This window comes from Balaenoptera borealis, assembly GCF_965194805.1.
Source record: "Balaenoptera borealis genome assembly, chromosome: 6".
Taxonomy (NCBI): domain Eukaryota; kingdom Metazoa; phylum Chordata; class Mammalia; order Artiodactyla; family Balaenopteridae; genus Balaenoptera; species Balaenoptera borealis.
The window spans coordinates 11,612,069-11,636,264 of record NC_138863.1 but is presented as its reverse complement, the minus strand read 5'-3'; the positions used below and the strand labels follow the sequence as shown (position 1 = coordinate 11,636,264).

The following is a 24,196-nucleotide window of genomic DNA, read 5'->3' as shown; positions in this document are numbered from 1 at the left end:
CTTCCCTGGTGGTGCAGTGGTTAAGAATCCGCCTGACGATGCAAGGGACACGGGTTCGATCCCTGGTCCGGGAAGATCCCACATGCCGCAGAGCAACTAAGCCCATGCCACAGCTACTGAGCCTGTGCTCTAGAGTCCGTGAGCCACAACTACTGAGCCTGCGTGCCACAACTACTGAAGCCCATGCGCCTAGAGCCCGTGCTCAGCAACAAGAGAAGCCACCGCAATGAGGAGCTCACGCACCGCAAGGAAGAGTAGCCCCCGCTCACCGCAACTAGAGAAAGCCCGCGTGAAACAACGGAGACCCAACACAGCCAAAAATGAAAATAAATAAAATAAATAAATTTATTAAAAAAAAAAAACAAACCATCCAGTGCATTCCCATGGCATGGAAAAGAAAACCCAGTTTCCTTCCATAGTCTACAAGGTCCCGTGTCTTCTAAATCCTGCCCAACTCTCTGTCCTCATCCTCCGGTCACCCGCATTTGTTCACCAGGCTCCCAGTACACAGAACACATCCAGCCTGTTCCCACTGGAGGGCCTTTTCACTTAAGATTCCCACTAGGATGAACTGTGGCTGTCTTACTGGAGAGCCTTGTGGGCCAAGAGCTCCTCTTTCTCCTGGAAACCCTGGAGCACCTCTTGAGCCATTGTAGCCATCTATGCCAGATTTGCCTCTGGATCCAGGAGGCCCTGGGTGCCCCTACAAGAAACAAAATTATAGGTGAAGCATTTTTGCAAGAATACCATAACAAAAAGCTTCTGCAATATGGGTCCCCAAATTATGGCAACTGTGACTCACATGTCGTTCAGTTTTGTGAAACTTCCTTCCCCACCCGCAAGAACTATGTAGCATAGTAAAAATAAATAAATCTATTTTCATATACCCCAATTTAAATTAATTTAGTCTGGAGTATTTTCAGAAATTAGGGAGGAAATCTTCCTTGAAATCCTTAGAAAGACTCTAATGAATTATAAACCCTGCCAAATACCTTTTACTTCTTTCCTCTAGTTTTCATATCAGCAATGAGAGGTTTAAGCCCACTCCCACCATTAGGACTCACCAGCAAATACAAACTTTTGTGATGAGTATAAATTTATTTCCAGAACATTGTACTTGACCTGACAAGTATACGAGCTCATATTTTGGAATGCTTTTTTCCAATCTTTTTGAAAACCTTGTTCTTCAAGTAAAATGTTTTGGTCTCAGAGTTATTACACAAAATTGAAATGCAAGTACCCTTCCATTTACTAAAATAAGAAAATAAGGAAGAGTTTGCCATATATATAATATATATCATATAAATATATTTATATATATACAGAACATGTGATTTTAAGGGCTTTGATGAGTGTCTCTCCCTCCTTTAAAAAAAATGGAGAAAATTTAAGGATACTTACAGGTATCCCATCCAAACCTGGGAATCCAGGAACACCGGTTGGACCCTAAAATCCCAGAAAATAAAACAAAGATATAAAAGCTACTAAATTATTAGATTAACAGCTAATTTACTTAAAAACATTAATAATTGATAACTTGTTTTAAGAAAAAAACCTTATCAGTCATTATCTATTTTTACATTAAGGAGCTCAAATGCCAACATTTGGAAATCAACCATTTGTGCTTTTCTTTTTGTACTTAGGAAGCCAACATGGCAATATTAGTTCAAAGAATACATTCAATACCCTATAACCGGAAATTCAACTTCTCAGACTCTATTTATCCTAGAGAAACAAACTTTTAAATGTAAACCCAGGTAATTTACAGGACTGTTTTTGCACACTTGCACTACACGAAGTTAGACTAGGATCTCAAATTCTCATCAACAGGGAATAAATTATAGTTTTATCCATATTATGGTGTATCATAGAGTGTTTTTAAAGGAGTAAATTCAATCTACATAAATTGATACGGAATGATCTCCAAGCCATATGGTTGAGTAAAAAAAAAGGCTCTGCATGATACATATAGTATCAGTTAGGTTTTTTTAAAAAGCCATAAAGAAAACCACTCCTCACTGGGTAAACTCATGTATTTAAGTGCCTAGAAAAGGTCCAGAAAGGCATGCTCCTCTGGAAAGGGGTTAGGAATGAGGACTGAATATTGAAGAGGAGTTTAGACTTGATTTTTCTAAGGTTCAAATAGGTACTATCTGGCATAGCAATTCTGGTGAGTGTTTAATATGAATCTTTCACTTAAGAAGAGGCTTACCTTATCACCCTTGTCACCTGCTGATCCAGGAAGGCCACTGTCTCCTCTCATCCCTTTCTCTCCTGGAATTCCAATGGGTCCTGGTGGCCCCAGGGGTCCAATAGGACCCTGTGGCCCTGGTGGTCCTGGTTGACCCTAAGGAGCAAGATTAAAAAGGCGGGGGGATGGATGATTCTTAAGTAATGTTTTCTAACAAAAAAATATGGTGACTTGGCTTTACAGAAGACTGGAAAATTAAAGATGGAGCAAACTCTAATCACAGAAGCACGAACGATCAATTAATTATAAAAAAAAAGTTGCCTTTTTCAATCTGAATCAAAGCTGTACAATAAATTTGAATTACTGCATGTACACACACATCTATAAACAGATTATAGTTCTCTTACTATTTTCATTGTCATTGAAATTTATAAATCTTGAGCTGTTTAGTGAAGTAAGTAATTTTTAAAAATCAAAGTCTCATTAACATTATGTAAGTGACACAAGTTAAGAGTGAGGAAAAACTGCCAGATCTTTTATTTACTTCAAATGGCTCATAATTTGTCTGCCCTTTTAGGGGGAAACATTTCTTTTTTAGCTGCTTTTATCTAATTTATTATCCGTAATTTGGAAGCAGGCTCTCCATGTCACATTATTCTTATGCACTCCAACTTTCTTTCCATGAATGAAGTTTGATAGGTGAAGTTTGGAATGAAGTTGGAAGGTGAACTTGGAATGAAGTTCCAAGGTGAAGTTTCCATCACCTTTTATTTTAGGCAAAGAAGTTTCAGGAACTCAGTTCTCCCCCTAAACCCACAGTGGGAACATCTCTGGGACAAAGATGAGGAACTCCTTGCTCCCTTTAAGCCTGTTCTCCGTTGCATTTAGATGCACTGATGCAGTGAATGAATGTTCAGTTATGACAGGGAGTCTCACAGCTCTTTCTAGGAGTAGGAAGGTTGGTATGTCTCAGCATCCGTTTCTCTAACTTCCGGATGATCATATCTAGCTGCCTCTTTGACATCTCCTTGAATACAATGGTACCCTCAGCTTAAAATAATCCAAAATGGGGCTTCCCTGGTGGCGCAGTGGTTGAGAGTCTGCCTGCCAATGCAGGGGAACCGGGTTCAAGCCCTGGTCTGGGAAGATCCCACATGCCGCGGAGCGACTAAGCCCGTGCGCCACAACTACTGAGGCTGCGCGTCTGGAGCCTGTGCTCCGCAACGGGAGAGGCTGCGACGGTGAGAGGCTTGCGCACCGCGATGAAGAGTGGCCCCCCGCTCACCGCAAATGGAGAAAGCCCTCGCACAGAAACGAAGACCCAACACAGCCAAAAATAAATATAAATAAATAAATTTATTTTAAAAAATTTTAAAATAAAAGAAAAATAATCCAAAATGGAACTTTTGATTTTACCCCCCAATTTGATTCTCCATCCACCGTCCCTATGTACCCAGAATCCAGCCCCAGAATCCTGGGATTCATCCTGGATATTCCTCTTTCTGCCACACCTACATTTAAGCCATGATCAATTCCTAGCTTTTCACTTCCGAAATGGGTCTGAAACTCACCCACCTCACTGTCTCCCTTGCTGTGACCCTGCAGGTCCGCATCAGTGAGACCAGTGTTCCAGGCTCCCACATGGCTTTCCAGCTCCCTCCAACCCTCCTCCCTGCCTCTCTTCAAGTGACATTAAAACAGAAATCAGATCACGGCATGGCCCTGCTTTTTAAACTTCCCTTGTCTTCCCACTACATGTAGAATAAACCTCGGGCTCCTCACCTTCCAGGCCTTAGAGGGTGTGGCCCCAGATTCCCTTGCAGCCCATGCTGTGCCCGCCCCCCACTCACTAAGTCCCGGCCACGCTGCTCTTTTCTGTCTTCGGGCCTCAGTGCGAGCATTCTCTCCGGATGGCTCTTTCTCTAGATCTGCACATAACGTGGATCTCTCCTAAACGGCCACCAGTGAAGTAGGATCTCCAGTTCATCCTCACCCCCGTCAGTCTCCATCAGGATATCCTGTGCACTTCCTTCTTAGCATCTTAGCGTTTCACATTTTTTAAATTATGTATTTGCCCATCAGTTTGTTGTCTGCTCTCCGACTAGACACTAGTACCATGAGGGCAGGGATATCTGCTCACCAGTTAAGTCTTCCATCTACCATCTACCGTGGCCTCTGGCTCAGGAATGAATGAACGAATGAGGGGCAGATGTGGCAGAGACTATTCTCACAGGCTTAGTGGTCCAGCCTGACCATCTATCCCCTCCAGACACCCTCTACAAGGGCCCTGCATGATTGGGAAAGTGGTTTTTGAATGTCGCAAAAAGCTATTCTACCAAATGTAATCTTTATGACATACAGATTGATTTTACACATTCAAACTTGTTTACTTTTTATGAAATAATCAACTCATGGGAACAATGAGGCTCTTCAAATGAACTTAAGAATCTAAACTCAGGGTTTCTAAATGATACTTCTAGCCTCAGCATTCAATCTCTGTCTATAATTTGCTGTGAGCAGAAAGTATCTTAGATTCATATGTTTTTTAAAATAACTCGCTTTGCATTCTTAAGGTAATACCCTTAGATTAGGTAAAGAGAAGCTTTATAATGAGACGTTTATAACAAGGCTTTCGCCGATGCAGGGTGACTTGGTCACATGACACCATGCCCTGTGGTGGCTAATGCATCCAGCTGTGTTGTCTAACACATTTCAGAACCCATGCTTTATTTCACTACAGTTTGAAAACACTCTGTATTCATCTGAAGTCAGGCTGTCACCTGCAATTTTTTAATGCTTTTTAAAAATTTTCCAAAGATTTAAGAAAAAAAATCATTTAATAGCCCTTTTCCCGACCCAAACAACATGGGTAACTGCATTCAAAGAGCAAGTAAGTCTTGATATGTGGAGACAAAAGCTGAGTGGATTTCAGGAGATATCTGCTTAGAACTTTTAAACCTCTGGGCAATTTCTACCTTAGTGCTCAACTCTAAGAGTGCACGGGACCCTATATAAGAATGTAGGGCGATCCTTTGGGTGTATGGGGCCCAGGGAAAAATACGTTTTGGAGAGTCCCACCTACATAAAAATTTGAGTCACCTGAAATCAGTGTATCAGTGTCATTCTGGTGACCCAATCTCAGGAACTCCATGAACGAAGAACAAACTCCCACAAGCGGGCAAGTGAGACTGTACTATTAGGCGGCCACTCTCTTGATACCAGGGCCCAGCCATGGGGCCCCAGCCCAGCCCAAGAGCATGAACGCCAGAGCTCCGCATGTGGTCAACTCCCACTGGATAAAGGGTCAGAGGGCATCCAGCTGAAACTACTTTTAAGCCCAAGATGGCGCCACTGCTGCCTGGGTGTCACTTCAGCAAACCTATGTAACTTCTGTGCCCCTGTAAATGCTCCTCATGACCAGAAATGGAATCTATCCAGTCAGCTGATTGCCAGACGCCGAGCCAACTTTGGGCTCTACGCGTACTTCCTTGTTCCTTATTCATTTCTATTTTTCTCTTCCTTGTTCCTTATTCTTTACCCTATAAAGGCTTCTTGACTTCTCCCCATTTTGCAGTTCTCCGGACCCTCGGGAACAGAGGCTGCCCACTTCGTGAGGTGTTAAATAAAATTTGTTTGTATCACCTAAACTGTCTTGAGTTTTAACAACCTTGAAGGGAAGAAACAGATGCTGGGACCCATCGGTCCTGGTCCCCGGTTGGGGCGCCCCCTTGGACAGTGCTGCTGGCCTCGGTCAGGCCCAGACACAGGAGGGAGGCGGGCGGGTCCCTGCCTGAGGCGGGGCCTGGGGTCAGGAGCCCTACTTGTCCGGGTCTAAGGACAATAATGCAAGAATATTCACCACATCATCTTTGGTAATATCAAGAAAAACTGGAAATCCCATAAAAATCCCAAATGAGACTGACTGAATAAATTATGGTATCTTCATACAATGAAATACCGCACAGGCTGTCTTAGTCTGGGTGCCCCAGAAGCAAATGTAGGACAAGGCATCAATGCAAACGGTTTATTTGAGAATAAAGGAGACATGGTGAGAAGGAGACGGGGTGAAGGAGCAGGGATGTGACACAGAGAAGGAAAGGCAGCCCATAAGGCTGTGGTATCAAGCCAGTTACCACCGTGGGTCACTGGAGCTTAACCCAGAGCGGAAACTCTGGGTGTCAAGGTAGAATACACGCCTCAGAGCTATCCGGCCCGGGGTGAGGGAGTTAGGGTGTTTACCTCACTGGGGGAGGGCCACTGATGGTGGGTGGGAAGTCTCTGCTCCTGGGGCTTTGAGAAAGCCCACAGACAAAGAGATGAAGAGACTGGCAGCTGGAGACCCCCCCCTTAATTTCCCCCCCAAAACAGGAGCACTGAAGTAACAGGCCTCAGGGAAATGCACAGGGCCCAGACACTAAAGGACGAAGTAGGTCTCTCTGGATGGATATAGAACAGCCTTGTGATGCTCATGAAGAAGAAACAGAGTGACTGAGTTCCAGGCTCTGCAGTCAGCGCCTGTGTGTGAAGCCCAGGCCCACACTTACTAGCTGTGTGACCTTGGGCATGTTTCTTAACCCCTCTGTTCCTCAGCTTCTTTATCTGTCAGTGGCTTGTGGACATAAAAAGAACAATGCATGTAAAGTGTTTAGCACAGTGCCTGCACAGTAATGCTAGCTATTGTTATTATACATGATTGTTATTATAAATAGTTCATTGTTAAGTGGGAAAAAAAAGCCATGCATCATATGATCCCACCGGTAGAGAAACAAAGGGACATACATTTTCTTAAAATATATGTTTATAAACGAACATTTCTAGAAGGATATACAAGAAATGGCACATTACAACATCTCAAGAGTGAGAAATGCAAACCAGGGCAATGATAAAGTCTGTTTTGTGAGCGTCTTACCATCAGCAAATGTGACTTTTATAATAAAGATTAATTACGATTTCTTTCATCATTAAGTCATTGACCTTACTAACATTACTGACAAACTTTAACATCTGCCTAAATTTTATAAATCAAAATCATACTTTGTACTTTCTCTTCTCTTCATGCTTTTTCATCATTATAATAGCTACTGTTTCTTGAGTATCCATAAAAATACTAAAAGCTCAGCATTTTCAAGGAAGCTTAAATGTATAAATATGTGCTACAGAAAAGACAACAATAATATATAAAATCTAATTCTATGGGCACAAACCATTTGGGGGCACTTTGAGGGCATATTACTTTTCTCTAGGTATTATACAATTTTTAAACTACAATCTAGAAGTAAGAATAAATAATGAACTCAGCTGACCTTTTCTACCTGTTTTAATTAATTTTACTTGGTTTAGATTAATTACCATAAGTTAAAAGCTCCCATTTTTCCTAAATTAAAAGCTCAGGAAATAACTGCTTTTTCATTAAGTTTGGAAATTATCTTTGTGTCTTACACATAATTTACACAAAACTCCTAAATTATCTTTTGTGAATGCTGTACTTCACAATAACGTATTATTTAAAGACAACAAAATGCATGTTTGAACATAAAGGGTAACAGAGAGGACAGCCAATTCACTGGCTATAATTCTCTTTAATGTATTTCATTTTAGACACGCGATGCCGGATCCAGGGAGCTAATGGAACTTTGGGGAGAAAACAAAAAGGAGTGGAAATATTCAGCACAGTGGCAAGAATGATAAAACTCCATTCAACATAGAAATGTGTCCTGGTTTGAGAAAGTGCCATCTAAAACACTCACAAACAGAAGTACAACGAGGGATGGTAATTTGCATTATTAAATTCTTCCTCCCTCTCTTCCCCCTCCTCCCCCAGCCCTGATCAGTCACACTGACATGCTTGCCGTTTCTCAACAAGCTCTGTTCTTTCACAGACTTCGGTGTCCTGTCCCTGAAGTGTCCCTCCCATGCCCTCCATGTCATCTCTCAATCCCACCCCCTCCGGAAAGACTCCGCTGATCTCCTGCCCTGGCCCCAAACCCTTCAGAATTAGATGCCTCTCCAAGCCGCCTCTATAATAACACTTCTCACTGGCTCCTGTGATCACCTCTTTGTCTGTAAGTTCCCAGGCCTACATCCACCGGACCGTGAGCTCCTGGAAGACAGAGTCTAGGTGCCCAAGGCCACGATGTTAAGACAGGCAGAGAACAATAAATACTTAATAAAATAATGAGGTCAGACCCACCCACCCAACCCAAAGGAAGACTGTAAAGGAGGAAAAGGATCTGTTTTCTCCTGTCTCTGAACTGACATCCCCGGAAGTCTGGCTGAGAATAGCTATGCAGATCTGAGATGATTCCGTGCTGGGGCGAGCAGAGCAGTGGCCTTGAACACTGTAACGTCCGGTGTCTGTTGTTGTTGAGATATGACACAGGTGTTCTCCATCTTCTTTTCAACCATGCTAAATGGCAAACACAACCCCTACCTGGAAAAGTGAAAAAACTAACAGAAAGCACTAAATGCCTACTTTTTTACGGGGCAGACTTTGTGGTTTGTTTTCTGTACAGTGCTGTTTTTTCCTCTTAATAGGTATTTTATTATAGGATAAATGTAAAAAATACTCCAAACCTTGTATAACAGTATTAAATCTGTCAGAAAGCTGTTCACAAAAACTTCCCAAACACCAATCTTTGAAATAGTCATTGTTAGTTCACCCAATTTGAGTAAATAATTTATCCACAGTGATGGAGAGAACAATTCCACTTTCATTAAGTTATTTCATGTAAAAGAAGGAGTCAGTAAAAGAAAAAAAGACAATGTTTAAAAGTAAATAGTTGAGCTTACTAATTTATCAGACTACACCAGAATTAACTTCAGGATGAATGGGCATAAATAACAAGCCCAGAAAAGACATTTCTGTAACTACAGAATCATTAAACAATCACAAGAATTTTGCATCTTTAAAATAAAAATTTTTAAAGAAATAGTCCACTCCTGCCCATGCACCCTCCACCCAGGATAGGCAATGGACAACTGCACTGAAGTCACTGTAGCAAAAAGAAAAAATGCCCAGGGGAATGGCTGGCTTCCAGATGTGGGATCTCTGAATTTCTTTTTTTTTTTTTTTTTTTGCATGGAATTGCCTCTGTGGTTTCCGACTTTCCGTAAGAGACAGTGAAGTCAGAAAATGGATTCATTAAATCCAGAAATGCCAATCGGCTGGACAGCTGAGGAAGCTCTGGCATGCCGTGGGAAGCCACCAGGCCATCGTCCTCTACCCAGAGGCCGGGCTGACACCGTGTCATCAGACCTGTTATACGCGCCTCCCCACTGTGGCTACAGGCGCACTGGGCTCTCGGGCCAGCTGTACAAATAAAGGATGAAGGCAATCGGAGTGGACATGGAATCCTACACCTGCCTGGCTCTCTGAAGCCAGAACATTCCTCTAGGATTCTCCCTTGTTAATCGTCTGTGTCAGGCACGTTTCTTGAGCTGGGCTAAGATCAAACTATTTTTATTTCACAACACTTGGTAGACAAGACCAACAGATAAGAGGATATGTACATTTTTAAAACCCAAATCTCCACAACAGCCTTTTGGGCTGCCACTGATCTGCTTGCCTCCAGGGCCCAAACCCTATGGGGAATGACAAAAATCTAAGAAATCCTTTGTCATTTTAGCAGTATGAGGATGGGGAGAAATAGCTACAGATACACAATGACACATGCACGTACAAACACACTTTTTGTGCAACGACTTCTTGCTCTTTTTTAACCAGAGAATCAGTGCAACGAAGTACAAATGAATGAATGAATGAACGAACAAACAAATGAGTAAGAAAGATGCTTTTATTATACTAGTTACACATAAATTTCCAAATTACCCTTGGTCAATAAGATCATGACATTGATCATCAAAAGGGTCGCAGGAAGGGGAAGGTATTTCTTTATTAAGCTCGGTTATGCACCTCCCAGTGACCATACCTTTCTTCACTTAATCCAACCAGCAACACTGAGATTTTTATCCCTGTAGAAATGAGGAAAGCCTAGGGGGGTATAACTTACTCAAACTGAGGTGCCTAGTGAGCTTGAGTTCATACCTGGATCAGTCAGTTTCTCTCCAAACCTCACCTCCTTCCACGGCGTCATCCTGGCACCATGGAGGGTCCCTGCACTAAGCCACACTCACGCTCTGCCTACCGTGACATTTCAACTGCTTCCAGCCTTATCTTATTTGTAAACATTTTAAAAATTTTATCTTGAGGTATTTTATTTTCTCTTATGAAGTTTTTTTTGGGGGGAAACAATAGTATTCATCAAACGAGTTAAAGACCTCCATTTTTGTGGTTCTCAAATCTAATTTTCTAGTCCCATCCTCTATCTCTGACTGTTTTCTAGAAACTTCCTTGAATCTTCTTCCCTGTAAATTTACACTCATCATATCAGAGGTGAGCTCATCATCCCAGACTAGTTTCCCTGCCTTTTTCTTCCCTGACTCAGCAGACGGCAACCTGGTTCCTTCCATCATTTAAACTCCCCACGCAGCTGTCAGCTTTGGTGATCCCCCTTTCCCTCCTTATCCATTCCGTCCCAAGACCAAGCCTATCGCATCTTTCTTTGAATTAAATCTCAGGTGTCTGTCTTGCTTTCATCCCACCGTGCAGACCCTGGGTCGTGGTCTGGTCATCTCAGGTGGGGGACACAAGCACCAGCCTTCCCAGCTTCCCTAAATCCAGTCTCCTCCCCATTTCCACATGTAACTGTCAACTGACCTTCAGTCTTCCCTTTGCTGTGTTATTGCTTCCATCAACACCTGCAATGAGCACAGTCTACCTTCCTCCACCCCAGCCAACCCTAGTCCCTGTGTGTCCACACCTACACCCTCTGCTCCAATTACACTTGCGCCTTCTGTTTGCCTGAGGCAATAGCGGCCTTTGTGCATCTGTAGCTCAAATCCAACCTTCCTCCTACCAAAACTATGATGACAGCAATGATGACGAGGTTAGCGTACCCGTCACTGAGCACTTACTCCATTCTGGGCACTGACACAGCACTGTGCATTCTTCTCATGGAATCCTTACATCCTTAAAGCAAAAAGCCATCCTGTATCTACTTTTTCCTTCTGAAATGAGGAAGCTGAGGCTCAGAGAGATGAAGCAAGTGACCCAAGGCCACTTGGCTACCACCTGGGGAAGCAGAGTCATACATGCTTCCCTTTTCACCCTAGTCCTTATCAATCTCACTCTGGTACACACTCTCATGTCCACCCTCAAACAATTAACATAATACCTAAATAGGCTCAGCACCTGTTTTTCATTATTGTTTTGTGCATGTTACTTTAATATCTGCTTGGGGTGATGTCGTCCAGTAAGATGTTTGAGGCCAGGAATCCGTGTAAATTTTTATTACCACCTCAGCACCTTGGCTACTGCCTTACACAGTATAAATTCTAAACATATACTCGTGGCCTTTTATTATTAAAATCGACAAAGAAGCCTTAGGCAGCCCCCCTCTGCCTTTGTAACACTTGACTGTAATTCAACCATTCAGCCCCTAGGTGGCACTATAACATCACTTAAACCCTCAAACGGGAATCAATGCGCAGCTAAAGAGCTGGTGCCTCCAGGGTCCTCCTCTATCACAGATGTAAAGGACTGTTGGAGATCTAGAAGGATCATAAAATAAATAACAAAAAGGTGTTACTCAAAGAGTGGACAGTCCAAGGAGACCGGACTGCAATGGTAGAGTATTTTCTTGTACCTTAAGTTCACCTCACTCAATGAGGGCATAAATTTGTCACTTTAGCCTGTAGTAACGCTGACTCAGGATCTTCAGCTGTGTTCTTTTTTTTTTTTTTAATGGATGTAAAATGAATACTATTTTTTTTCATAAACATAGCAGGACAATAATGTGGTCTTCCAAACCAGTCAGGTAAAACTCACTTATTAATGTCTTTTTATTCGATTAATAAGCTATATTTTCTGTATCTTTTTTTCCTTCCAGGTTCTTTTTTTTTTTTGGCCGTGCCACACGGCTTGTGGGATTTTAATTCCCCGACCAGGGATTGAACCGGCCCTCAGAAGTGAAAGCGTGGAGCCCTAACCACTGGATCACCAGGGAATTCCCTATGCTGTACATCTTAACTTATACAGTGGTGTGGTGTATCAATTATATCTCAATAAAACAGTGGGAATTCCTGAGTTCCAGGTTCGATCCCTGGTCGGGGAATTAAGATCCTGCAAGCCGCACGGTGCAGCAAACAAACAAACAAAAAAGATAAAAAAGATGTACAGCATAATGATTTAACTCACATCATGAAATGACTATCACAATAAGTGTAGTAAACATCCATCATGTCCTATGATATAGATACAAAATATAAGAAAAAGATCAGGGGCTTCCCTGGTGGCTCAGTGGTTGAGAATCTGCTTGCTAATGCAGGGGACACGGGTTCGAGCCCTGGTCTGGGAAGATCCCACATGCCGCGGAGCAACTGGGCCCGTGAGCCACAACTACTGAGCCTGCGCATCTGGAGCCTGTGCTCCTCAACAAGAAAGGCCACGATAGTGAGAGGCCCGCGCACTGCGATGAAGAGTGGCCCCCGCTTGCCGCAACTGGAGAAAGCCCTCGCACAGAAACGAAGACACAACACAGCCATAAATAAATAAATAAAATTAAAAAATGTTTAAAAAAAAAATCTTTAAAAAAAAAAAAGAAAAAGATCAGCTGTTTTCTTAAGAGGCAGCTTGGTGCAGTGGGAAAAAACCACTGCACTGAGAACTAGAAGACACGGCTTTGCCACCGAACAATAAATAAGGTCCCCCACCTACTGTATAGCACAGGGAACTATATTCAATATCTTGTAATAGCCTAAAATGGAAGATAATCTTAAAAAGAATATGTGTGTGTGTGTGTGTGTGTGTATAAAACTGAATCACTTCGCGGTACACCAGAAACATTGTAAATCAACCATATTTCAATAAAAAAAAAATAAGGTCACCCCTCGAGCCAGGTCATGGAAGAGTGGTTTTCCCATTTTTAGAAACGGCATAACATCAGCCCAGCATCGCACACCTGCTGTGGGAACAGAACAGGCAGCGCTGAGAGCTCCTGGTCGGCGCCTGAGAAGCTTGAACCCAGGCGTCTCTCCCTCCCTCTTCCTTGCTCTGCTCTCCTGGTGTCCCTGCCCCTGGCCCTGCCCATGTTTTTCTCCTGCCTGTGTCTCCCGTGCTGGCTCCCCTTCCTCTTGGGGCAGGCGGGCTGGGTGGGATTGCCCCTGCAACTCCACTGGGCTGCCCTGCCTTCTCGCTTTCTCTTGGGCAAACCTGTCCATCTCTATGGGGTCAATGACATCCAACTCAGCACCCCCTCTATTTCCCTCGCTCACCCGGACGCCCTTCAGGAGCCCGGGCCACACATCCACATGCAAAGCTGGACTCATGATCATCCCCCAAAATGTGCTCCTTGGCCACACTCCGCCACCCACACAGCTGCTCTCACCGCCCTGGGCGTCCTTGGCGCCTCTAACCACCTACCCCCCACCACCCCGCATGGAGTCTCCTTCTCCTCCCGACCAGTCTGCCTCCCAAACATTCCCGACACCCATCCTCTCCCCCCACGCCCACGCTCACGCCCTTGCTGAGGCACCGTGACCTCCCACCAGGGCAGCTACAGTGGCCTCCTGACGTTTTTCCTAATATTGCTCCCACCTCGCACCACCATCACTGTGTTCTCCAAAGAGCAGCCAGAACGATCTTCTTATAACGTAAATTCAACCTGTTTCTACTCTTCCTAAAATCTTTCGAATCCTCTGCTTATTCTTCAGGATAAACTGTATCTGCTTTTTCAACTGCATCCCTTACCACTTGCTCCCTCACCTGCATCATCAAACCTTTCCGGTCACCTTTTGGTCCACCAAACATACCACCCCATCTCCTTCTCAATTCAGGGCCTCAGTAGGGGCTGTTCTCTCTGCCCAAACACTTGCAGTGGTTTGAAGGGTGGCCACAAAAAGATATGTCCACGCCCTAACCCCAGACCCCGTGGATATCACCTTAGGTGGCAAACGATGTGATAAAGTTAAGGATTTTGAGATGAGGATTTTGTCCTGCGTTATCCACGTATAAATGCCATTATACGTATCCTTATAAGAGGGACATGGAGGAAGATTTCAAGCAGACACACAGAGGAGAAGCTGATGTGAAGATGGAAGCAGAGATTAGAGTGATGCAGCCACAAGCCAAGGAATGCCAGCAGCCACCAGAGGCTGGAAGAGGCAGGGAATGGGGGTCTCCCCTATTGCCTATGGAGAGCGTATGGCAATGGTGACACCTTGCTGGTGGACTTCTGGCCGCTAGAACTTGTGAGAAAATAAATTTCTGTTGTCTAAAGCCACCAGATACGTGGTCATTGTTACAGCAGCCCTAGGAATGAACACACCATGCTTCCACCAGGCCATTGCTAGGGGACCGCCGGTTCCACCAGGTCCAAGCTTCCCCGGCACCGTCTACCACACACACGGGCTCCAGGGCAAAATCAAGGTAGGGCACCAAATAATCCACCTGGGGAGGGCACAAGGATCTTCGTCTGTTCTTTTCCCTGACGCATCCCAAGCACCTAGACCACCCCACGCCTGGCACTCATCAGGCACCCAGAAATAATGGCTGGGAGGTGAATCTGTCTCTCCTGCTGGAAACCGAGCTCCAGGCCACAGGGACTGTCCTCTTTATCCCCGAGGCCTCACAGCCTCGTCAGATGCCTGGCACATGGTGAATGCTCAATGGTTGTTTGCTGAATGAATGGAATGAATGAATGTTTTTTTGCTGAGTGAATTGCAAGTTCATGTATGTATGACAGAGGAGTAAAAAAAGAGCACCTTGGAGACATAGCTGTTTCCCTGTGGATTTCTCGGCAACTTATTGAAAATGGTATCTGAAAGGAGACATACACTTTTCTTTCCTAAAAACTTTGTAATTCTTTGCACTAGAGAGGTATTCTCAGAATCACAAACACCACTCCCCGTGTTCCTATGTGGAATACGCCCTGCTCTGAGATGCACCTTATTTCTCACCAACAACAAAGGCTGACTCCACTTTGGTAATGACCTTGATCCTCTGAAGTTCAGCCTAGTCCCACATTTGCTGAGCTCTGCGCCCGCCTGGCCACAGTTCACACTGGGTCGCAGAGCTCAGCAATCATCGTTGCTATGGGATTGAACTCCACACAGGAGACCAAGGGTTCAGGCTGCAAATCACTCCCCATTTAATGAGGTGACTGACTGGGGCAGAGATGCCAAAATCTACCTTCAACCCCCTCTGCAACTAGGATTCCTCAATGAGGTTTTGTACACTTGGCCTGTTTGGTAAATAATACTGGCAAATTATTTAATAAAAGTAGCAGGCAAATACGAGCTTGTTTTCTCTCCTTTTTCAAGCACAAATGCTGGATCTAAAGAGAGAGATTGTCAAGCATGCTGAAAGCCATGTTAATTAGTTGGAGTTATTCCTCTGTATAGATATCAGCTATTAGTGACAGCTAATAGGCCAAATAATATAAAATGATAGGCATGTATTCCCCCTCTACCCCCCGGGTCTCCCATACCCTGTTCAGAAATACTTCCTCATGCACTGACATAAAAGATTCATTCTTTTAACTTCTGCAAGTTTTCCATTCTTCAAAATTTAAGCTTAATATTAATGACAAGGAGAACACTTCAACAAGCTAAACCAGTTACAAGCTGGCATGTGGCGGGTTGAATTCTACCAGGAAATTTGTTTAATTGTTAGGCACTATGTTTTGTTTTTTTTTAAAATTCTGAATTCTGATGCCTTTACATGACAAGCCCACTGCTCAGCTCCTCATAGCCCCCAAGGCTGAGGTCCCTTCCCAGGGCCCCTCACTCAGGTCACCTGCTGTCCCCTGAAGGCAGCTGAGTGTGTCAGCATCTATCAGAGAATTCTCCAGTAGAGACACAATGAGCTAGGGAGTTGGTCCTTGGAGGAGAAAGAAGCAGCAAGAAAAAGAAGAAATCAGAACCAAAACACGAAGGGGTGGCGACAGACCAAATATGCCAACTTCTCCATTGTCACTGGAGCTTGCTTCTATCAAAATATAACATAATTGACTTACGCAAACTTTGGGACATGAAAATAACTGCTCTGAACCATTTATCAGGCTACAGTTATAGAGTGTACTAGAACGCAGCTGTGTGAGTGATAAAGAGGTTGAATTCTAGAACTTTGTGTGCAAATAATTTAATGATATGAAAAATGTTAACAACAGTTAAAACTACCCAAGGAAATTCCATTTTTATAATGGAATGCAAGCTCTTAGGAGTGTGAGGGACAAGTGAATGAAATGGCAGGAAAGATACTTGAATATACTTTCGTGATTTAAAAGTCCCAAAGGAAAGACTGGTTTGCTAATGTGTGATTTTGGTTTTCAAACCAAAAAAACTAAGACAGGCCTTGAGTTTTAAGCCATTTGACCTTCTTGTGTATAAAACTACCAAATTATAAAGTTCTATTGACTTAACAGTTACTAGACTCCCTTGAATAGAAAACAATACAAATATATTTTACTCTGGAAAAAAGTATAGAAGGTGCCTTTATTATCAAACTAGTTACTAAAGCAGAACTTATAAAAGGCCCCATCCTAGTCTATGAAGACATGTAATTTTCCCTACAAGAAGACCTCCATCAAAGAAACAGAGATTCTTCCCTTGAAACGGATAAAGAATAATTTAAAATCCTGCCCAAGTCCACCTCATTCATATCCTTAAAGAGGGACCATAATGAGGTTTGGGTAAACGTTAGGCAGAGTCACAAAGTATTTTGGAAGCCAATTAAATCGCTGTCATATGTGAAAAGTCGTGCCGCACATCACAGAACCATAGGGTGTTAGGGCTGGGAGGGACAGGACCAGCTCTCCAGTACAAACCCTTATTTCCCAGGTGAGGGCTCTGAAAACCAAAGAGACCAAAGGGGTAATTCCCAGTGTCCCACATTGAGAATGCAGGATGCTACTGAACCTTTAAAAGGTCTGAGTACAGGAACGGTCATGCTCCTTTCTGTGGCTCAAAGTGCTTATTTCTGGCCCTACCTGAAATTCCAGGAAAATCTGAACTCTGTGAGATGGTCACTTACTAACAGGTTTACATGTTGTGTGTGGGGGAAAAAGACTCGGGGGAGAGACTTCCCACTAATTCCGTTCCCGTTTCCCTTGGACTTGGCGGGGGTCCCCACATACATGCTGCATGTGGCCACCAGCTCAGGCTCCCAAATCCTGTCCAGGCTGAACTCTGAATTTTAAGTTATTGATTTATGTGTATTAACTACGTATTAGGTGCCATCTACTGTGATCACCTCAAAGAAATACCAAAAAAGGACCCCCATCTCTCAAAGAGGGGAAACAAACATAGGCAACTTCTATTTCTAGAGCATCCACTATGGACCGGGAGCCAGCATAAACATTTTGCACATGTCCACACAGCCCCCTTTAAGGAGCATGGGCTTACAATCTAATCAAGAGGGTCAGACGTATCCACACTCGAACCCAAGCAGAGCTCCAGGTCAGGGTACGAGAAGCATCACGGAAGGGAAGCAGGTTCACACGAGGGGGACCCATCCACACCGGCTGGGACAGGCAGGAGGCCTTATGGGGGCGGCGTCTCTTCTGAGCTCCTTTGGGGAGGGCAGGAAAGATGGAGGCCGAGTGGAAGTGGGAAGGCTTTCCAGAAAAGGGTAGAGGCGGTATGTCAAAAAATTAATAAATATTGAGTGATTGCTTCCTGGTAGTGAATCCATGGATGATTTATTTTGTGCCTTCAAGCTTTCCAGTATTATCTAAATGGTCTATAATAAGCATATATGAATATTACAATAAAAACTACTATAATTATTCTTTTAAAAAAAGAAAAAGGTAGAGGAGTGGGAATATTTAGATTATGTTCAAGGGAGAGTGAGTGGCCCAGCTGATGCAGCAGGAGATGGTCCAACGGGAGGTAACAGTGATTACTGATGAGAACACGTGTTGCGGCTGGGCTGTGAGCCTCCAGCGGTACAGCGGTGAGATGAAGGAGCCCCCCTGGTTCCTGCCCTTTGATGCATCCCAACTCCACCTCAAACCCCAGCTTCCATCTCCAGCTAAAACCCTCACCCAGCCTGGCACCCAACCCTCGCTGTAGTCATAGCAGTTTTGATTTGGGGCTGAACAAACCACTCACTCAGCCATTCAACCATACGAGAGGAATCATTTCCTTCTTAGGAAGGTCTGGCTGTCCCACTCATGGGCTGTGCTGCCTTGGGCAGAGCCTCAACCCTTGTAATTCGGTACATTCCTATCTTTATGGTGCACCTTGCGCTGTCACTGCGGCTCGAGAGATGGTGTGTGAGTTGGCTGGTCGCCTCCCAAACCACCTGCCGGGTATGCACAAGCCACGCTCCCAAATTCCTAGCTGGGAAACATCACCAGCGACTTGTGCCGTCACAAAGGACCCATCTGTGCCAGGAAGGGCAGAGGTTGGCGGTGCTCCGCACGCAGCTCTCCCTGACCACCCAGAAGCAGGGACGCAGACAGCGGGGCGGGGCGCAGCCCACCCCCGTGACCCCTCCTGACCCACGGCGCTGAAGACTGTGTGATGGGAGAGACAGAGCATCCTCTACATGTGCAAATGCTTGCGATGGTTTTACGGCCCAAGGACCCAGAAGACAAAGCACCAAGCAGGTAAATATGAGAAAACTGGGCAGGCTTGGGCAGGTTCAAGCCGCCACTAGGGCTCCCAAAAGTTAAGGCTAAAACTGGTGTTTGAACCTGAGTGTAATCCTCTTCTCATTGATCATGGGGCAAAATCGGGGGCTGAGACCAAATACCAGGAGGTGGTTCCTGCCTTTTCCACATACTAGCAAGTTATTTAAAATTCTTGGAAATCCAGATTCCTTGTATTGACCAATGGAAATATTGGTAATAATCCTACTGGCCTCGCAGAGCTGCTGTAGGATTAAAGCAGGGTTTCTCAACCTCGGCACTACTGGCATTTGAGGATGGGTAGTTCTTTCAGTTCTTTCATGTGGGGCTGTCCTGTGCATTGTAGATATTGAAGAGCATCCGTGGCCTGTGACTCACTAGAACCAGTAGCAACCACCCCCTCCATCCAGCTGTGACAGCAAAAAAAAAAAATGTCCCGACATCATTAAATCAGAGGACCACACCTAGCCAGCTTCATCAAAACAACTGTCCCTCTTTGTTTTGTGGTGTCCCCATACCATTCCTGCCACGGAGCTGATCACTACATTTTTCTTGGGCCTCAAGCTCAAAGGGTCTTAAAATCTTGGCACATTTATATGGACAACCTCACACAAACGCCAGGCTTTTTTCCTGAGTATTGTGTTTATTGACATGAAAAAAGCTAAAGCACTTCTGCTCTTTTTTAGGGTCCTAACTTTGTTTCCTGGCAAATGCAGTTTTTAAATTATATCATGAAAGTGACTGGAAAAAGCTTGAGATAAATTCTGATCACCAAAATTTTACTGAAGAAGAAACAAATCCATTTAAGCAGAAAGCGATCTGCCATAACTTCAGCTCAACAAGGTAGCTGCTTACAGCAAGAACACAACGAAGGACCTGCACATGTTTCACACAACTGGTGTGACGATAAAGCAATGCTGTGGGAGAAAAAAGGGTCCTTTCTCTCAGAAAGGTAACATTTCACCTCCTTGTTGACTCATCTTTACTGATTTGTGTTTTTTGAGTGTCACACACAGCCCTGTGGGATCGATTTGGACATGTTTCAAAATGATCACTGATCTGACTCAAAAACTGTCCAAGACTTCTGAACCATACTCTTTTCTTGTAAGATTGTGGGACTATTTTTAATCAAAAGGATGGTTTGATCTAATACTCCAGCACAGCTGAGTTAGTGCCTGCCAACTGCTGCTGTCAGAATATACGAGAGAGGTTCATAAGTAAATGTGTAAGAGACACTATATACTGTAAGGGTTACTGTGCGTCTCAGGGCAGAGAATCGGGTGTAGTCATCAAGAGCACCGTCTTGGGTGGACTTGAGCAAGATGCCCAATTGCTCTGTGCTGAAGTCTTCGACACTGCAAAGATGGTACCATAAGATGGGAAGAGAGTTGTTGTGAGGGATCAGTGAGCTAAAGCATTTTGAGCACATAGGACAGTGCCTGGCACATAAGAAGCACATGATAAATGCAGCTCTCACTTCGATTACAGAACACTATTCCACGGGATTTTAATAGGTGTTGTCCAAAAACGAGTCATGTGGTCAAATGTCTGGAAACACTACGTTAAACAAAGTTAAGTAGGTTTTTTTTTTTTTTAACTCACTGCAGAACTTCTCAGAGCCTTTAAAATGTTGATATACAACATGAATATCAATAATGGCGACCCCGCATGGACCATTTGCACCAGGATCCTTTCTGTACAACGTGATTCTACAAAATTTTAAGTGAACAAAACATTATTGATGAGAGCGGATAGAACACTGGACGGAAGATTTCTAGAACTTATTCATCTTGCGTAACTGAAGCTTTATGCCCTTTGATTAGTAATTTCCCATTTCCCTCTCCCACTGTCCATGTTGATTTTTACATCACTTACCCGAGACCCCTTTTCAGGAAAGCACTGGCAAAGAGAGCAATCTCTTCCTCCGCAGGGACCAGTAAACTTCTTTCCACCCTAGAAAGTGAAGAATCTGCTTTAGTTTACCAGTATTCATCACCTCGATGGGTACATGGTATATACCTTATAACAAGCACTGTTGGTTTATCTAACTCATGAGAATGTCACAGTATAATTTTACCTCTGAAACTGTGAAAAGACTAATATTGATATATAAAAAGGCAAAAAACTTACATTGTGGCTTGATAATAAAAGAGTTGATGGTTATGTGAGCAGGATAAAAGTTTATGTGAGCCAGGATTTTTTTTTGAAAAAAAACCTCCTTCTGAAGCTACTCTGCTTCAATCAGAATCTTCTGCAATCTCTCTCTCGGTAAGACTTCGTTTACCAAGTTGTGAACAATCTTAGAATGTTAACTATGTAGTTGTGTACACAACTAGACACCACAATGGTGTCTAGTTTAAATTATAAGCTTGGCTTTTTTTCAGTAAGACCCTCTTACTTTATCTCCAAGATCAGCTAGGGCATGTGTCCCACAGGGAGGCCCTCCTGGGTCAGAACTGCAGTCATAGCCTTGGACTCGGATTAAAATTGTTCTTCCTACAATTTGCCGATACTCCAAGATGGCTCCCTCTAATGTGTGGCTCAACCAGAAAGCTCTTGGACTTGAATAATCTGAGCACTTTCCCCACTTTTAGCTAGCTTTTCTTCAACTCTCTTTAGACAGTGACCCCACAGTCGCATCTTGTCTTAACTTTAACACACGTACACGCACACGCACGCACGCCCCGTGGGAAGAATCAGCCCCTTTTTCTCACAAATTCTATGTATATGGCGAGCCATCAGTCACTTCAATACAGAAGTATAGTCCCAGAGGAACTGTTTCCATAAGTAGATCCTTAACAACAGCCAGCATCACGCACCTGCAGTGAAAATGCACTGAGCATTTGTTCACAGACAGGGTTGCATGTTGAGAGTGAGGAGGTGGTAAAGCAGCTCTCGGTGCTAGGCGCCAAGGGTGTAGATAGGACCACACACTTCTATAACCGATAGATCTTTGAAAACTAACAACACTGTAGACTTTAGCCTTTAGACCAACATATAACGGGGAAACATAAAACAATTGAACCAATATGTACAGTTCTGATAGAAGATATATATACATAAATATACAAACATACTTATGTACATAAATATACATGAATATACATGTGTATACAGGAAATACACAAATGTATACATACAAATGTATATGTATATGTGATGGGAGGGAAAGGAGTCCAAGCAGCGTGCATTTTTCTTTTCAATCATACAATTAAGACCTCTTTTTTCTTGAAAAGTATGTGCGGACACAATAAAAAATCTTTAAATTAAGCATTCATAAAAAAGACATCTTTATAAACTTAACGCTTATGGGTCATTAAAAGTATATAAAAATTCGAACCTTGACAAGAGACAAGCAATTAGATAATTTAAGTTTAAAAAAATGTATTTGAAGTTTCAGGAACATATGCCTCTCGAGTTTTGAGGAACCCTGTTATCTATAAATGCAGAAACAATAAGTTCAAAACCCTGATTAGGTAAAAACAATTTTTTAAATGCTCAGGGCCAGGTCAGGACAGCATGAAAGCACTTAAAATAACTAGGTTGAACACTTGGGTTCATTTAAGGTTGGGATTCATTACTATGTGTTCAGTGAAATATCAAAACAACCAGAGAAAAAAGAAGGTCAGTTGATTAGATGGCTTGAAAATAAAGGCAAGTTTGTTTTTTTTTTAACTTAATTCTGCCAAGCATCATTGAGATGTTTGTAGCAAAATTAAATTTCAGACAAGAATCAGTTTAAAGTAGATTAGCAGAATTCTAAAAAAGGAACACATGTAAAGCTTTGACTCGGACCAATAAAAGAAAAAAGCGAGGTGCTTTTCGTCCCTACCAAGTTCTTCTACATCAGACATATCCCAAAAAACATCACTTTAAAGGGGGGAGGCATTTATAGAGGAAGAAACTGCACCTCAGAAACAGATTGTATAATCCCATTAAGAAGAGATCAAGACAATATCTCAGACAAGTCAACATCCAAAATATAAACCACATTCACTGGGAATACAGTGGCATTCTCAAAACCAGTGTTATTCTTCTTCAAAGAGAAGAAAAGTCACTATCTATTTTATCTCAGATATTTTTAAACAAATATTTGTTGCATAGAAAGTTAAAGAAAATATTTTACTAACTTCCAGATTAGTAATCAGTCTTGCATTTCTTACTTTTATTGGGGTTTTTTGGCAAAACAAATAACATATGCACATGATAATTCAAACAGTACAAAATAGTGTAATGGAAAAAGACATTTTATCTTCCAACTCTGGCCCCCAGTTCCCTCCCCTAAAGGTAATCGCTCTCTTCAAATCCGTGTCTGGGCATTTATGAGCATATTTACACAATGATCACACACACACACACACACACACACACACACACACAAACTTCTGGTGATTTTTGTCCTTGTTTTATTTTTACCCAAATGGTATATTTCTTTGTACCTTGCTTTTCTCACTTAATCATTCTGAATTAATACATATGACTATCCACCAAAGTACTATAACTTGTTTAATCAGTCCTTATTGATGGTCATTTCATTATTTCCCTTTTTTGCTACCAAACACTACCTTTAAACTAATATTCTTATACATATACCTTTATGCATAAGTCAGAATAAATATGTATGATAAATTCCAAAAAGGGAAATTGCTATGTCAATAGGCATGTGCATTTAAAATCCTGATAGATAATGCCAAATTGCCTTCCATAGAGATTGCATCAATTTATTTCTCTGCCTTTAAAACCCATCTACAGTATAGCCACTCTCTGTGTGAAATCTCTAGAATCTTTGCATACCAGAATTTGGTAGGAAGGTCCAGGATAGAATAATCTTTGGTTCAGGAGTTATATGCACTTATATGAGACATAAGAAACAAAGGAAGTAAAATTTAGTGCTCTGTAGACTTTTGTAACAGAAAAAAAAGAATGTAATACAAAAGAAACTTAGAAAAGTCAGATAAGAGAAAAAATAATTCACACACAAATATTTCAGTATGTTTCTGTTCATTATTTGAGGTGATGCTCTGAAATGCCTGTGAACTAAGTTGGGCAAATTTTATCATGCCCACTTCCCACAGGAGAAAACTGAGTCTTGAATAGGTTAAGAGATGAAGCAATGGCAGAGCCAAGAACCTAGGGCGTCCTATTCTTTAATGCATGTGCTTTTGCTCCTGACTAAAAGGGAAAGGAGAATGCATGGCAACTTTCTATCTTGATTCACTTTGCAAAGACCCATGATAACTTGAAATCACCGAAGCTGGATCGGGTGGATCCAAGCTAGCGGATGGATAGACAGACGTGTTCACTAGCGTGATTTAAA

General features: G+C 42.8%; 1 protein-coding gene across 1 annotated transcript in view; it reads right to left on the bottom strand.

Moving 5' to 3' along the window:
* Positions 1-24,196, bottom strand: part of COL4A4 (collagen type IV alpha 4 chain) — a 135,910-nt gene that overhangs the window by 87,186 nt on the left and 24,528 nt on the right. The window contains exons 4-7 of the mRNA XM_082396293.1: positions 20,755-20,832; positions 2,213-2,347; positions 1,402-1,446; positions 587-703 (exon numbers count right to left, since the gene is read on the bottom strand). Coding sequence (XP_082252419.1) covers positions 587-703; positions 1,402-1,446; positions 2,213-2,347; positions 20,755-20,832 — 375 coding nt within the window. The remainder of the gene's footprint in view (positions 1-586; positions 704-1,401; positions 1,447-2,212; positions 2,348-20,754; positions 20,833-24,196) is intronic.